The 15,556-nt window shown below is 61.1% G+C and overlaps 1 protein-coding gene across 1 annotated transcript in view; it reads right to left on the bottom strand.

The window, feature by feature from the left end:
• Positions 1–15,556, bottom strand: part of EFNB1 (ephrin B1) — a 55,974-nt gene that overhangs the window by 17,416 nt on the left and 23,002 nt on the right. The window contains exon 2 of the mRNA XM_083796902.1: positions 3,587–3,864. Coding sequence (XP_083653028.1) covers positions 3,587–3,864 — 278 coding nt within the window. The remainder of the gene's footprint in view (positions 1–3,586; positions 3,865–15,556) is intronic.

Below are 15,556 nucleotides of genomic sequence, written 5' to 3'. Positions count from 1 at the left end.
AGCCCCCCGAGAGTCCTCCTCTACCCTCCCAGCAGCCTGCCCACGGGCTTGGCTTCGTGCCTCACAGAGGAAGCCCCAAATGGACTCTGCTAGGGGGCAAAAAGCAAAGGCTCGTTCACCTTCCCCTACAGCAATGCGGGAACCCCACAGGAGAGAACCCTCTCCCCTTCCCCACCCCTCCCAGCACCGACCGACACCCCCGGCAGCGAGGGAGCCTGCGGGGGACCAAAGGCACGCGAAAACGAGGATTGCCTGAACCCCCATCGGCCACGGAGCGAACGGAGGAGCAAAGCGCCCCGCTCCCGAACCGCCAGCCCTCCTCCTCCCCACGCCCCGCCGCAGCCCCAGCAGCCGGCAGCAGCCCCACCGAGCCTTTGTCTGCGGCACGGACGTGCAGCCAGGAGCTCCCGCATCTTTTTCTTTATGAAAAGGCTTAGGAAGAGGAATCACCTTCCCCTGTCCAGCCGCAGGAGAAAAGATGCTTTTAATGAAAGCCTCCAGCTGGCATTGAGGGGCTCGGCGCGAGGGTTCGGAGGATGGGGAGAGGTTACGTTTGCTTTCAAAAGCCTTTTTCATCGCTAAAGCAGCCTAAGCCGAGGGCTGAGTGTCCCTCGGTGATAAAAGTGGCCCTAAACGAGGCTTGGCATATCCAACGTGATGGCGGGGGAGCGGGGGGGGCGGCCCTGAATGAGGAGGGACGGGGCCGTGCGGTGGCCGCGGGCCCTCGCAGCGGGGCTGGGGACGGCACCGACCCGCGGCCGCCCGCTCCCGGCTGCCGCAGCGCCGCTTCCCCCGGCTTAGGGCCGCCGGCGAAAGAAAAGGAAGAAAAGAAAAAACCTTTTGTGTGTCCAGGCGAGCTTGGGGAGAGGGGAATAACAAAAAAAAAAAAAAAAAAAAAAGACAACACGTGGGTGGTCTGCTCGGGAGACTTTTGACTTTGTTTTTTTGGCTATTTTCTTTCTTGGCAGAAAGGGTTCCTGGGGCTGCCGGGCAGAGGCTACGGGCAGATCACAGGAGCATCCCCGGCCCACCCAGGGGCCAAAGTTCAGCGCACAGCGGCCGCCCGGTCCCAGCGCCGCCGAGGCTCGCTTCAAAGCGCGGAGCAGTCAAGAGAAATTAAAGTCAGAAACGGTCCGAGACGGGGGCAGAGCAGCGGCGGGCAGGGGGCACCGCCGGGGGCAGCGGGGCCGCGGGGAGCCCGCGGGGGGACGGGGACGGCACCTGGGCACCGGGACGCAGAGGTGGTGCTGGGTTTTGTGGCGGCCTCCAGGGAGATTCCCCAGGCTTGGAGTGAGAACTGGATTTTGTTATGGATACAGAGAAAATTTGTCCGCATGGGACAGGACTCGGGTTTCTGGTAGCGGAATCAAGAGTGCAGTTCCAGCTTTCTCCCTCTGCAAGGGGAGAGGAAAAGCAGGGTGGGAGGTGCGCTTACAAAGCAAGGGGGGGGGGGAATAAATAAAATTGCATTCACAAGGCAGAAACTACAGCTAGATGAAAGGAATGCGAGGAGTTTAAGAGGCTCGGCCAGGCCCCCGACAGGACGCATGGTGGGCACGGTGTGAGCCCCGGAGCCGGCGCGATGGCGACCCAGGTGCGCGGGCAGCGGTGCCGGGGAGCTGCCGCCCGCGGCTGGCCCAGCTCAAAGCCACCGGCCCTTGGGAGCCGCGCTCGCCCGCCGCCGCGCTGCCGGCTGCTTGTGGAAACGGCACCGAGAGCCCCGGGCAGCTGAGGAAGCCGAGCAGCAGCTTTGGAAGGACGCGCAACGCTGCTCCGCCACCTGGGAAAGGCAGAGCCCGGCAAAGCCTCTGCCCACCCGGCCTTGCCCTCCGCCGGCACCGGGCCTTTTCCTGTGGGGTGGCAAAGAGGAAACCCGTGCTATTCTCCTCCCCGGGGCTTCCTTAGGCTCCCGAGTTCGTTCTGGAGCATGTGTTTGTCCCGGAGGGCTGCTGACCCTGCGTGCAGAGCAGCCGCTGCCCGAGCGCTTCAAGATGTTTGCCCTAAATACAAAAGGCAGATCTGTGGCGGTGCCTTGAGCCCCTCTCCCTCCTCTTCTCCTCTGCCTACCGAAGGGAAAGCTCGCAGCTGAATTAAGCCCTGCTTCAGCTGGCGAGCTGCAGGAAGGGCTGACCTTTCCGAGCCCACAGTCACTGGGCTGCAGCGAGCGAGACGGGACCGCGGGGACCTGCGAGAGGCAGCAGGAGCCGGGCAGGAGGCGAGCGGGCAGCACAGGGGGAGCCCCGGGGGAATGGGGCACAGGGCGGCTGTTGGCAGCCCCGCCTCTACCCCAAAAGCAGCAAAGACGGGGACCCCCTGCTACACGGTGCTGGGAGCAGATGACCAGAAGGGACATTTTGTTTAGAAGCTGCTGCAGCCCCTTTTCCACCATCCCATGCTCAAGCCAAGCGTTAGAGCTGAGCAATGTGTGCGCTACGGATCCAAGGGCGGGCTGAAATCTGACCTGCAGGAGCCCATTTGGCTGCTTTCTCAGGACCAGGCACGCTCAAATTGTGCTGCAGTGAAAAGAAAGCCATCTCCAACAGCAGACGGGGCTCATGAGGGAGCACCCAGGCTGGCAGCCTCGCGCTGCCCCACAGCCAAGCACCTCCTGCCCCTCAGCCCCGAGCTAGAGGCTACCTGTAGGATCCTCACCACCCCCTCCAACGGCAAAGATCTCAGGCTAAAAATACCGTGTTTACTGACCCCAGTGCACCGGCCCCCACGTCTCGGCGCTGCCCTCCCACGCGGCCGGCTGACCCCTGCACTGGGCCACTTGCTGGCGAGCCCGCGGCGTGTGACAGCAAGCAAGTAGGGGACGGCAGAGCCACACTGAGCCCTTTCCCCGCTGCTCACACATGCCGAGCAGAAACAGCACGACACGGGGCAAAGCTGGCAGGGAGCTGGCAGGCATCGCCCAGCCCCAGCACCAACCCCACGGCCACGAGGGAGGATGGAGACGTCCCGGCCGGCACCCACGGACGCACCCTGTGTGCACCATGGGCACACACGAACCATGGGCTCAGAGGAAATTCAGCCTCCTTCCTCCTACAAAGCCGAGTTGTACAGAGCAACAACAGCACCCGGCCCGCGTGCTGACAGCCATTTCGACCGCAACAAGCTCTGGGAGCATCTCTCCAGGCTGCTTCCCATGGCGGTCAGCGAGGACGGCCGAGCTGGAAGCATTTGCCACTATCGCTCCCAATCCCTGGTTTTATACCGGGAGCGTCCCAGCCCCAGGGCAGCCCTACGAGAACGGCCCCACAGCACCTCCGGCCCCGCAGCAACAAGCTCCAGCTGTAAAACCGCTCCAGACACAAACCCACTGGGCTGTGGGCAGGTCTCACCCCTGCAGGAGGGACCACTCCTGCTCCCAGCTCTGCGCAGCGGCCAGATAAGGGCCGGGACCCCTCGGCCTGCAGCGCATTCCTCCCCTTCTCCCATCCAGCGGGAAATATTTTCCGTGCGTGTCAGCTCTGAGCAGGAGCCAAGTCCCAAAGCAGCGCCTGGCGACACTGTCCAGGCCCCCGCAGCCCCCAGCCTGCGGCGCGGGGTCCGGCCGGCGGCGAGGAAGAGCATGGCGACTCACATGTGATGAAGTAATCCTGCTGCCGCTTGAACTCCAGGCCCATGTAGTTGGGGCTGAACTCCTGGAACTTGATCGTGAAGCGGATCTCCTGCTCGGGCCGGTTGCACGTCACCAGCACGTTGGGGTCCATGACGGTGCTGCAGGCATCGGCCTGGTCCTTCTTCACCAGGTACAGCTTGTAGTACTCGTAAGGCTTGGACGGCTCCGCCTTGGGGCAGATAATGTCCAGTTTGTCCCCGATCTCCGGGTAGATGACCAGTCCCTTCCCAGTCATGAACCTGCAAGGAGAGGAGAGGGCGAGACGTTAGCGACGCTCGTGCCCAGGCGTTCCACCCCGCGCACAGCCCTGCTCCCCCACAATTTATTTCAGCCAGAAACTCAGCTGTTCTCCCTCCACAAAACGCCTTTTTATTTGTCACCAACACCAACTTCTCCTCTTCCTTCACCGTCACTGCACAAAGAACCAGCACATGAGCCACCAGAACCAGGGGCTCGCCCGGTCCAGCCCCGCTCCAGTACGGCACCACCACGCACCAGTGAGCGGCGTGGCCGGAGAGGGGAACCGAGCCGCCCCCCCGCTGCCCTTCCTAGCGCAGCCGGCTGCAGGCACTGCGGCTCTGCCCATGCGGCCGTGCCCCAGGGCCAGGCAGCGAGCTTCCTGCGGGACAGCAGGTAATTAGGGACAGCAGGTAATTAGGCACGGGAGCAGTCGTCAGGACGGGGCGCGGGGAGGGATCCCTTCCACGCCCCGGTTACGGAGGAATTCCTGTCCTTACATGGCAGGGAAGGAAGCATCTCGCAGGACAACTTCTACCCACCCGGCGGTTGCCACAGCTCAACGGCGTGCCCAGGAGCGTGGGAGGACCGGGTGGAGAGGAGCAAGGAGGGAGGAAAGCTATTTGGGGCTGGAAGGCAGGGCATTGTGAAGGGAAGGGAGGGAAGGTAATGTGCTGATAATTAACATTCAGATTTCATTATTGCAGAGCAATACTCTTTTTTTTTTTTCACCGTGAAGTAGAGGATTAGGGCGACTCGGAGGGAAGCAGCAGAGCATCCACTTTGATGTAGGCAACATAACGCGTTCCTGATGGAAGATAACGTGGGAATGGATGTTCCTGCAAAGCTATCTCCGCTGCAACTCCCTCGCACAGTTTGGGCACGGTGAAAAGCAGAGCACGTGCTCCGACGGGCTGCACGTCCACGGCTCCCCCTGCCTTCCTCCTGGCTCTGCCAGCCCCTGCCTATCCCCCTCCCGTGGCAGCGGGGCCGGAGCCTTGGGGCTGCCTCCTCCCAGCGTCAGCGGCGCAGGCTGAGACTGCAGGCACCGGGGAACAGGATCAAGCATACAGGACCAACCTGCTCCGTGGCTCCTGTGCAAGTCGGAGCAAGAAGCCAGGGAGCTGAAACCAGAGCCCGAGCAGCCCAGGCTCCAGGCCTCTCGCCGCGCGAGCTCCGGCACATTTCCACGCCGGCCGGGCTCGGAGAAGGCAGGCGGAGCCCGAGCCCACACACACCCCGGTGCCCTCGGCGAGGGCTCCCAGGCCGGGTTTCAGCTGTAGGGCAGCCAGGAGAGGCACCCATCGCCGGCACCTCTCCACAGGCGCAGGCCCAGCAGGTAGCATCGCCTTCCGTCCCCGCTGCCCCCAGCCCCAGGGGGCTGCATTACGGGGTGCCGCCTGCCCCATCCCTCCTGCCCCTCAGGGGAGCTCCGGCTCGGACCGAGGAGCTGAGGATCTCCACCAGCGGCAGGAGAGCTGCCACGGCACCAGACACGGGGACAACCGGGACCATCCCAACCCCGGCACCGCGGCGGCTCCGCCCGCCATGTAAGCTTGCAGGAAGCAATTACGACTCCTGGAAGCAGGCTCTGCTGCAGCAGCCCCAAAACAGAGCAGGGACCTCAAGGCCCCGCTGCCGCCGGGAAGGTCGAGCGCAGGCAGTGCCGCTCCAGCCCCGGCTGCCGGCAGGTGAGCTACCAAGTAGGTCAGCTGGCCCCCGGCCAGCAGCGCGCTTCCAAAGCGTTACACGCGATAAAGGCTTCCCCCACCCACTGCCTGCGCCCTGATGCAATCCCCGGAGACGTTCAGTCAAAGATGCAAAGAAGCCCCTGCCCCTCCCTCCCCTTGCTCACCATCCCCACCCTCTGCGAGGCCACAGACATGCAACACAAGTAAACACTTGCATGCTCACTCACAGGTTCCCACCCTGAGAGGCAGCTGGATCCCACATTCATTTCTCCGCAGTTGGGCTGAGTCAGACGTTTTCTGGCAAAGGGCTCCCAAGTGACTCAAATTCCCTCCTTCAGCCTCTGCCAGCTCCCTCCTGCCCCAAAGATGCCAAACAGGAAGCCACAAACGAGTCAAGCAGATGTCTCGCAACTCCCGAGCGAGAGCGGGGAGCTCCCATCCGCCTCCCGTCTCCACACCAGGAGGGCCGATCACACCCCCTGGGCCAGCGGGGGCATCCGCAGCGCCCGCGAGCCCGGCAGCCCGCGTGCCGTCCACCCGCGCTCACGGCGGGTCGCGCTGGTGTTCAAGCGCGGCGGGGCTGGAGCGACGCGGGGAGGGGAGAGCCGCCAAAGGCATCAGGGGAACGCGGCTGAGAACATCCAGACGCGACGTCCCGTTGGCATCCCCTCCTCTCCCAGAACTCAGCAACGAGGCCTGGGCGCGCTTTATTTGTTTTAAGGATAAACCGATTTTCCTACATCAGCGCTCAGCCTCAACTTCAGCAGCGCGGGGATTAGCCTAGGAAGGCTTTCCAGACTTCCTACGTGAGAATCAAGCACGAACCAGCTGCCGGCCGCGGTGGCCGCGGAGCCCGGGGGCTCTCGCACGCCCCGGGGCCGCAGCAATCCCCGCAGCAATCCCCGCAGCTCCCCCTGGGGAGAGGCCAGGCGGCTATCTGCTTCGCATGGGTATCTGCTTTGCATCACGGCCCACCGCGGCTCAGACAACGCGCACCCTCCAACTGCTGCTTCCTGCCAGCAGCATTCCTGCGCGCGTACACGTTTTGCCCTTTGTCCTTCAATTTCCCTGATTTTTTCTCCTCCATTTCCCCCTTAGTGCGCTCCCTCTCTTCTCTAAAAGTAGGGCTGTTTCCAAGCTAAAAGGCTGTTCAGCATTAGCGATGATAAGAAACCCCTGAAACTGCCTTCCCAACACGCCCCTCGTTGTGCTTTGAACTCTTACCTCTACGTCAAGATTTTTTCCCCCTATTTTTATTTTTTTTTTGTCACAAGCCACGGCTGGTGACAGTCGTTCTAGGGAAGACTGAAAATGGCTCCCATTAGGTAAGAGGCCAGTTCTCCAGGAAAGTCTCCTGTGCAATAGCGAGGGTGAAAAGCAACGTTCATCACCAGAACCGCAGAGGGAAAGGCATCCAAACAGGCTGGGGAGTCGCCTCCGCATGTTATTACAGCAAGTTTTGCATTTGAGAAATTTTACTTCATAAGGGCCAAACCAGGCTTAGCCTCTTGGCACACGGGGACTTGTCTTTACAGGGACACATCTCCAAACTCAGGTTAACTGGGAAGAATGAACAGATTACTTTTAAATTAAAAGGGAAACTCGCTGAGCCCTGAGAGCACACGCTGTAATTTTGGGGAGGATCTGCTGTATTCCTCACACAGACAGAGCTTGATTTCCCTGCTCTAAGGTGTGGGGGGAAATCAAATTCAATTCGACCTTAACGACGAAACTGTGACTGACATCTGCATAATAAAGCACTCTGGGATGCTCTTCGAGACATGCAGTGTATTAGACAACTTAAATTAGGATACGGCAGACTGGCGAAGCACTGAGAAGGAGGATGGCTGTTGCTCACAGCAATAACCTACTTACGTCCCAACCTCAGATGGCTCCAGCCAGCGCGAGCCAGCTCCGGGGACGTGCGCGGACCCTGCGGCCACCCGCACCAGCACTACAGGAGCGGGGATGGAGCGGGCAGCACGCAGCTGGCCAGAGCAGGCGGCCTGGCACGGCACGGCACGGCACGGCACGGCACGGCACGGCACGGCACGGCACGGCATGGCACGGCACAGCACGGCACGGCTCCCGCAAGCAGAGCAAGGCTGGCAGGAGACGGACACGCAGCCACTGCCCCACCAGCAAGCGCGTGGTGTCCCTCTGGGGGCTAATCCTGCACCGTGCGCGCTGGCACCGGCGTTCCCCTGCCAAGCCATGGAAACCGTGAATGGGCAAGCCCAGCAGGCCTTCGCTTGCTCCTGCTCCTACAAATGTGACAGCGAGCACATCCACGTGTCTTCAGCGGGCACCCCTGGCCAGACGCACGCAGCACCTTCCCCGACACCCCCAGCCTCCCAAAGCCCCCGGCCCTCCTGGCTCTTCCACGCGAACTGTGGCACGATGGCTTGGGGTGAGCGGTGCTGAGCTGCCCGGCCGCCCCGTGCCCCCCTCTCCTCTCCCAGCGCCCCGCGGGGATGCTCTCTCGCCGGGGCCAAGGGGAGCGCACACGGCGCCTGTCCTGCAGCAGGGTCCGCCCGTGCCACCACGGACGCCAGGCACGCAGCAGAGGAAGCAAAAGCTTTGCAAGGCAGGAGAAGCCCGGGCTGCCGCACATGCCAAGACGTGTCTTCCCCAGGGACCTCCCAAGTCTAAAGGCTGAAGCCGTCCAAGTCGCTACAAAACCAGAGGCAGGCACTTGAAGCCGATGCGAATCGGGAAGCATGCTCTGCTCAGCTGGGCCTCCTTTTTATCTGGAAATCTCAAGTGCTTCATGAGATCGAGCCTCGCAGCCACAGGAGACGGTTGAAGGACTTTGTCACCCCCAAGTGCAGCACTGCTGTGACCGGGCAGCAGGCCACGCAGCCGACTCGAGCTCGGCTCCATCTGTACCTGCCAGCAGGCACCTCTCCGGGGAGCACGCCGCCTGCCCACCGCAAGGCTCCTCTTCCCTGCTGCCCCCCTGTGCCCCCCCTAAGGAGGAGGAGGACATTTCTGCTTTGATTCACTCGCCGTTTGCACCATCGCCGGTTGAGAGCTCAGAGAAAACATCTCAGCACCTTTTCTTTTGGTGTCAAAGGTGGGAAGGATTAACTGCAGCCATTCCAGTTCGAAAAATAAAAATAATGTACCGGTGCTGCAAGCATGTGCTGGCACAGAGCTGTTACCAGCAGGCTCATGACGTGAAGGCCCCCGGGGTGATTTGGGGGGCACCGGGAGCTGCCACCCGCAGACCCGCTGGGGCTCCCCGTGCCGCCGAGGAGCATCCCGGCGAGGCGGCCCCGCGCACCGGCCGGCCCCGCGGCCCCGCAAATTCCTGGCCCTGCAGGTTCCTTGGGAGCTATCAGGTGGCAGCGTCCAATTTCCTCATTGTTTCGGGAGGTGTTTTCTGATGGGAAAGGTGAAAAGGGTATTTGTGAGCCTTGTAAACCGATTCCTCCGAGTTGGGTAAACAAGGGGAGCTCTGTTGGCAGCCAGCCTCTGCGAGCCGGAGATGCCTGAGCAGAGAAACCCAACCAAGGGGCAGCCCCCCCGGCCCCAGCCAGGGGCTCAGGGGTCACTGGGGGAGCCCCCAGCCCCCCTGCAGTTGGAACCCAAGGGGCAAGCCCATGGGCAAGTCCCTCCAAGGGGCAAGTCCACTGGAAGCCCATGGCTTCCAGCCCAGGCTCTCCCAGGGCTACCCCCTCTCTGTGCAGGGGCTTGGGCTCCAAAAGCTTCGGTGGGGCCCCATGGAGTGACAGGGGTGCGACGAGTGGGACCCGATGGAGTGACACGGGTGACGCGCTCCCCGCCTCAGAGTGTCTGGTGTCAGGTGTAGCCACGCTAGTATCGCAGAGGAGATTTAACAGGAGAGGAAGAAGACTGGGGTGATAAGGGATAATCCCTCAAAATACGCCGCTGGGCTACCTGGGGGGATTTCAGTGGCCTTTGTTTCACTGCCCAAGCGAGAGTTTACACAACACTGTGCAGCCCCAGCAGCTTCCCCAAGCGAAGGAAGGGGCCTGCTACCTCCTCCCCCTTGGGTCCACACCAAGGCATCCCAGCCCCCAGCCCTGCCCATCCGTGCCACCATGATGACGGGCAGGAGGGGGCATCGCAGCCACGCTCCCACCAAGGGAGGCCACCTCCACCAGCAGCTGAGATGCTCAAACCTCAGCCTCAAGGAGAAGCAGCCCCACGGGAGGCTGGTGGGGCTCCTGACACAGCACCTGCAAGACCACAAGTCACACCAGCCACATCAGCCAGCCCAGGAACAAGGGGACGAGGAGGAAAAGCATGTATGCTTGACCCGAGCAGGCTCAGGAGTCACTGTGGGCACAGCACCTTGCTCCTCCTCTCCACGTGCACATGCAGTGCCGGCTCTCCTTCTTCCCGTGGGCATGCACGGGCTAGCAGACCAGGTCACGTTTGCAAGTGGACTGGCTAACATGGTCAAAACAACACCTGCAAACCCCAATGCTCTGCAGATAGGGCATCTGGCACCTCTAGGAACACGTCAGTGGTCAGGCAGTTCTTCCTTAGGGAGAACATGACTGGTAAATTGCTTGAACACGTGTTTTTTTTTAAAGAATGGGTTAACACACTTTCAAGCAACCCATCTCCCAGCCCAGGCGCTCCTTGAATCCTGAGAGCTACAAAACCTCTGGGCAGGCATCACGTTTCCCTGTGTCTGAAGAACAAAACGCACCTTTCACTTTATCTCCGGCTTCACAGAAAAGAAAACAACACCGAACAACAACCCCCTCACTGGCTAAGATACTCTAAAGCATTAATTCTGACATACATAGAAGATGACATATGCTAAATGCTGTTTTCTTCAAAGAAATCCAAAAATAAGCATCTTACAAGGAGGACATCTACTTTTAGCAGCCGAGGCTGCAGGAAGGCTTAGGAGGCCTGGCAGAGCGATGCACAGCGAGCAGAGGGCAGCAAGCACCGATTTACAGAGGGCATTTACTGGTACACAAGAGCTACGGATTCGTCCAGGCTTTCAGGACTTGAAGACCACGTTAGAAGAGCTCACCATCCTAACAGCACACAGGCATGCTTTGGAGTTTTCTTCCTTTCATGAGCTCCCCAAGAATGAAACTAACAGCTGGAAGAAGCGCCCAGCTGAGCGGCGTTGGGCATTTGCTGCCATTTTGTGTGCCTCAGCTCCCGCAGGTCCCCACAGCTCGCGGGAGCTGGGAAACAAGATCAAACACGGGAAACAGCCAACAGCTCTGTAAGCTGAAATGACCCTGTAAAAACACTGGAAAATCCATGAAAAACTTCTGAAAAGCATTAATGCAGCATACGGAATCTGCGAGAGCTGTGCAGGTGTCCAACCACAGGCAGAAGCCGTATTTTCTGCAAGCCAGATGAACCAAGGGGTTGGGAGCAAGCTCTGGGACCCCCAGAGCACCTTCGCACCACCCCTGCCGTGGCAAAACAGCATCCTCAGAGCAGACACAGCCCGGCCCAGCGCCCACATCCATCCCAGAGCGGCAGCACCGTGCTGGAGCACCAAAAAAATCAGGTTCCTCCCCGCCGTTACCAGAGGCCCGTTCATGCACTGAAGCAGGAGGGTTCGTACAACTTTCTTTTCCAACACCTAGTGTTATTACAGTCCGATTCCTTCCTTTTGACTCCTGTTAAATTCTTGGGAACAAAGATATGCCGTGGAAGGAAGTTAATTACAACTTGAATGAAGCGGTACCCGGCTCTCCTCTACCTCCCATCTGTGTCTGTCGCCTTCCCATTTGTGCAGTCAAGTTGTTCGTCGCTGCAAGAAAGGGTAAATAGGAGCACGCCATTCCCCATCCCCGCGCTTTCAGATCCCACTTCTTTCATGTGCTCTTCTATTATTAGTCTCCTTTAAGAAGAGCCTTCGATCTTTTTATTCCTGCTAATCTCGGTATAATTATTTCCACTGCCCTTCTGCAGACCTCTTCTATTTCGGCTGCATCCGCTCTGAGAGGGGAGCAGAACGCGGCGATCTGGGTGAGTCCTGGAGCAGCCCGGCGGCGCGCTCGTGCCTTTGGCCTCGGCTGCTTGAAGGGAGGTGCTGTGCACCCCAGCACCTCTGCCCGGCTTGGCTTTGTCCACCACTTGTGCCACCTGCGTGGTCCACTTGCCATCCCACACGGCCTCTGCAAGTCCCGCATCGCCCACTCGTGAAGGCACGGCATGGCACAGCACGGCGAGCTCCTGCCCCTGCTCCAGCCACCCCGAGTCCTAGGGGAGCCCGGGGGGCTCCTGGGGGCCATTTCACACCGCCAGGACTTCAGCAAAGGAATCGCCCACCGGTTCGGCCCCATCACCACGACCAAGGAGGGCTGGCTGGTTGCTACCCCCCCGCGTTAAGTGGCCGGCTAATCTCCCCAGCCGGCTCCTTCCAGCAATTTATCCGGCTCTGTAGCAATGCGCCCCAGTCCATAATTCTCAGGATCATTCCTAATACCTTTAATGATAAACACAATGCTGGCTCCCTGCCCGCCCCCCAGCAGAGCAGCTGAATTAACGAGGGATTCCACCTCGTTAGCGGCGCAGCAGCGCGGGGGCAGGCGCCGGGGGAGACCACGTCCTGGTGCCCCCCAGCGTCCCGCTGCCCCCCGGCTGGAGGCCCCTCGCCCGCTTTCAGCATCAGCTGGGGCAGCATGAGCAGAATCCACGCTTTTTTGACTTAAACACGGAGCTGGGGTGCCAGCAGCCCCCGGGAAGGGCAGCCCTCGTCCCACAGCCCTGCCTCCTCCTCTCGAAACCACCACAAGGAGCCCGCTCCCCACTCGACCCGTCCCCCTCCCAGACACACTTTAAGGCCCTTTTTTTCCCCGTTTCAGGTTTAATGAGGCCCGTTCAACCCTCCCAAAGACAAAAGGCCCTTCTCGTTTCTAAACGGATTTACACGACGCATCAGTGAGGCAGAAACGGGTCGCCATGGCAACCCCCCCCCCCCCCCCGCAGGCGGCTGCCATTTTGTCACTCCGCTGCTCCCCCAAACCCCCCCTGCTGTAACTGGGGGCACGCCTGGGGAAGGTGGACGGGAAAGAAAATCGGCCCTGGAGGAGACACAGGAGGGACGCCCTAGGGAGCGGAGATGCGAGGCCCCTCGGGGCCCCCTGAACGTGGGGTCCCTGCTCTGTGCCCCCCCCCAAAGCAGGAGCTGCTTGTCCCAGGCTCCCCCGGCCCTGAGGAGGGTCCTCGCAGTGGCAGGGAGGGACAGAAGGGACGTGTCCCCCAGCACCACCAACTCATCGCCCTGCGACACCTCACAGCCACGGCTTGGCCGCTGCAGGGCCAGCGTCCCTCCTCCCAGGAGCAGCATTTCCTCCGATGAACTTAAATCCGCTTAAGTAAATGTTTCTCCAGCATATGTAATCCCCTGCAAGTTTTTGCGCCGATGACTGACTGGGGTTTATTACCAAACCGGAGCTAAAATGTAAGCAGCGGGCGAGTAAACACCAGCTGCGAGGGGAAAAACACGAGGAGGACACCCGAGGCTCCCCAGGCAGAGGCTGTGACGGGAAGGCCAAGGGGGGGAACGCTCCCCTCTGCCGCCCACGACCGCTGCATCGGGGGGACGGAGGAGCCCGGCAGCGCCAGCCCCTTCCCGTGAGGCACGGAGGCCTGGCCGAGGCACGGAGGCCTCGCTCCGGGCTGGCCTCCACGGCCACATCCTCGCCCAGCAGCACCAGGGAGCGCGATTGCAAGTGTCAAGTACAAGGCGATCAAACAAGCTGCCCGTCCACCTCAATTTAAGCGCGACGGGCGCTCTTCACACCTCGGCAAGTGAATGTGACAGCAGCCTCCTAATAAACACCAGCAGCAGCTTTGGTCGCAAGGTGCGCGGTGGCCGCCGAAACGCTGAACAGCAAACGTGAGCGGGGTCGGGGGCTGCTCTGCCCTCACGGCCGGCTGTGCCCGACTGGGAAAGGGACAAAGAGCAGAGAGACCCTCCTTTACCAGGAACACACAACGTGCAGGGTTTGCTGCAAGAGGAGGCAAGAAGGAGGGCTCATGTCCCCCCTGCCAACCTGCAGCTCGGAGGAGGCTTTGGTTTCCCCTCTCCAGGCACAAACACTTTCTCTAGGAGAAAATAAATCCATCACAGCAGCGGGCAGGCTGTGGAACCGGAGCTGACCCCAAATCTTCACCCGCTGCCATCGCCCGGCATTTCCATCAGAGGAGGTGCTCTTCATCCAGGACAGCCATCCGCCAGGCGACAGCACGGTCCCTCCGGCGTGGAGGCACATCCCTCCTTTATTATCGCTGCACCAGAAGACACGGCAGAGGAAGTCTGGTTCAGGAGCAACTAGCAGAGGTCACCAGGCAAAAAGGACAATTCCCACAGCCTCGGGCTCGCTCTGTTCCCCCGAGCAGGCTTTCCTACCCACGCTCAGATCTCCTTCCACTCTTACAGTCCGCAAGCACTCGAGGCTCCAGATCGCACCACGCTTGCCACCAGCAGCACCAGGCGAGTAGAAGAGGGCTCCAGGGGTCTTGGTACGAGGATGCTGCAGAAAGCGGGGCGGCCGTCCAGGCTGCAGGGTGGTGGTGCCCACAGACACCCAGGCAGGCTGCGTGGCCCCGTCCCTCAGAGCTGGGGGACCTCTGGGTTTTCACTGTCTCGGGGTAACTTTGGACTTTCCTCGTCTGGATGCAGTCACTCCTTTGATGCAAACCGGGTGCTCTTCTGATGCCCCCACCAGACCTACAGCAAGGCCGTGAAGCAGGATGGATGCAGCTGAGGCAGCGCTGACCACGTGCACATTGCATCGAGGAGTCGCAGAGCCGCTGTTACGCCTTGCAGCCGCCTCCCAGCTCCGGCCTGCACAAAGGCATTGCTCTGAAGCAGCTTATTTATAGCTACACCGCTACACCGTGCCGCCTGCGTGCAATGGCTGTGAGCGACGTCCCCGGCCACGGGCGAGCAGGGCAAGCCATTGCTGGGCCACCCGCCGTGGGGGAGATGCGGCCTCCCACTGCCTGAGGAGGAGGAGGAGGAAGAGGAGGAAGGCACACGGCCCTCACCAGAGCCAGGCGCTGATGTGGGCAGCCTGCCGGGGCTCCTTGCTCCCAGCTCCGCGCAGCACCCCGTGCACTCAGACGCTGCACCCAAGCCATCTCGACAAATGCTATTTACCCAACCCCGCGAGGAAAATTAAAAACAAGACGGTAATTGAGGCAGTTTGGAGGAGATTTAATTGGGGCCAGGCCACTCGCGCGGGCTGCTGCTGCCACCTGCAGCGCTCTCCGCAAGCGGTGGCAGCGGCTCCAGGGGGACCGCGGGCCCAGGACCCCGCTCCGGGGGGGTCGCAGGTGCTGGCAGGGCAGGACAAGGGGACGGCACGCTGCCTGGGCGCCCAGCCCTGCCCCGCACGCAGAAGCGCTCCTGCAAACTCATTATTCCTCCAGGACAATAAGCGGCCGAACCCAGGAGCTGGCCAAAATAAAACAAAATAAATAAATAAATGCGGGCGGCTACATTTCCCTCCCTCGAGTGGCACCGTCCCGCACCTCCCCTCAGAGAAATGAAGACAAGCCGAGCTATCTAATTAATGCTGTCAGGCCGCGGGGAGGGGGCCGGCGGCGGCGGCCCACAAAGGCGGCGTGGGGAGCGGTCTCCCTGCCTCCGCGGCCGGCATCTCCCGCGCCGCCGCCATCAATGGGGCCCCACGCTGCGCATGAGGTAAGATGCGATTCAAAGCGGGGTTTGTAAGGGGTTTTGTTTTTTAAAATGGGGGAGGGGAAGGGAACAGGGCTTGACAAGAGCTGACAGACAACTGAACAAAACCATAAGGGCCATGAATGGCAACACGGCTCTTTAATTGGCGTAGGAATGGAGAGAAAAGTGAGACAATGAGGCGCAGGCTCTGGCCGCGGGGCCCCAGCCCGGCGAGGCGCGGAGGAGCGAGCGCTCCCCTTCTGCTGCTCCCTGCAGCCCTACACCCTCGTTTGAGCTCCACCAGCCCTACTGAGGTCAACATCTGCATGCAACAGCCCCAGGGACCAGCTCAGGCACCCT

The sequence above is a fragment of the Anser anser genome (assembly GCF_964211835.1).
Source record: "Anser anser genome assembly, chromosome: 13".
In the NCBI taxonomy this organism is placed as follows: Eukaryota; Metazoa; Chordata; class Aves; order Anseriformes; family Anatidae; genus Anser; species Anser anser.
The sequence above is the reverse complement of the archived record's forward strand: the minus strand, read 5'-3'. Positions and strand labels throughout refer to the sequence as shown.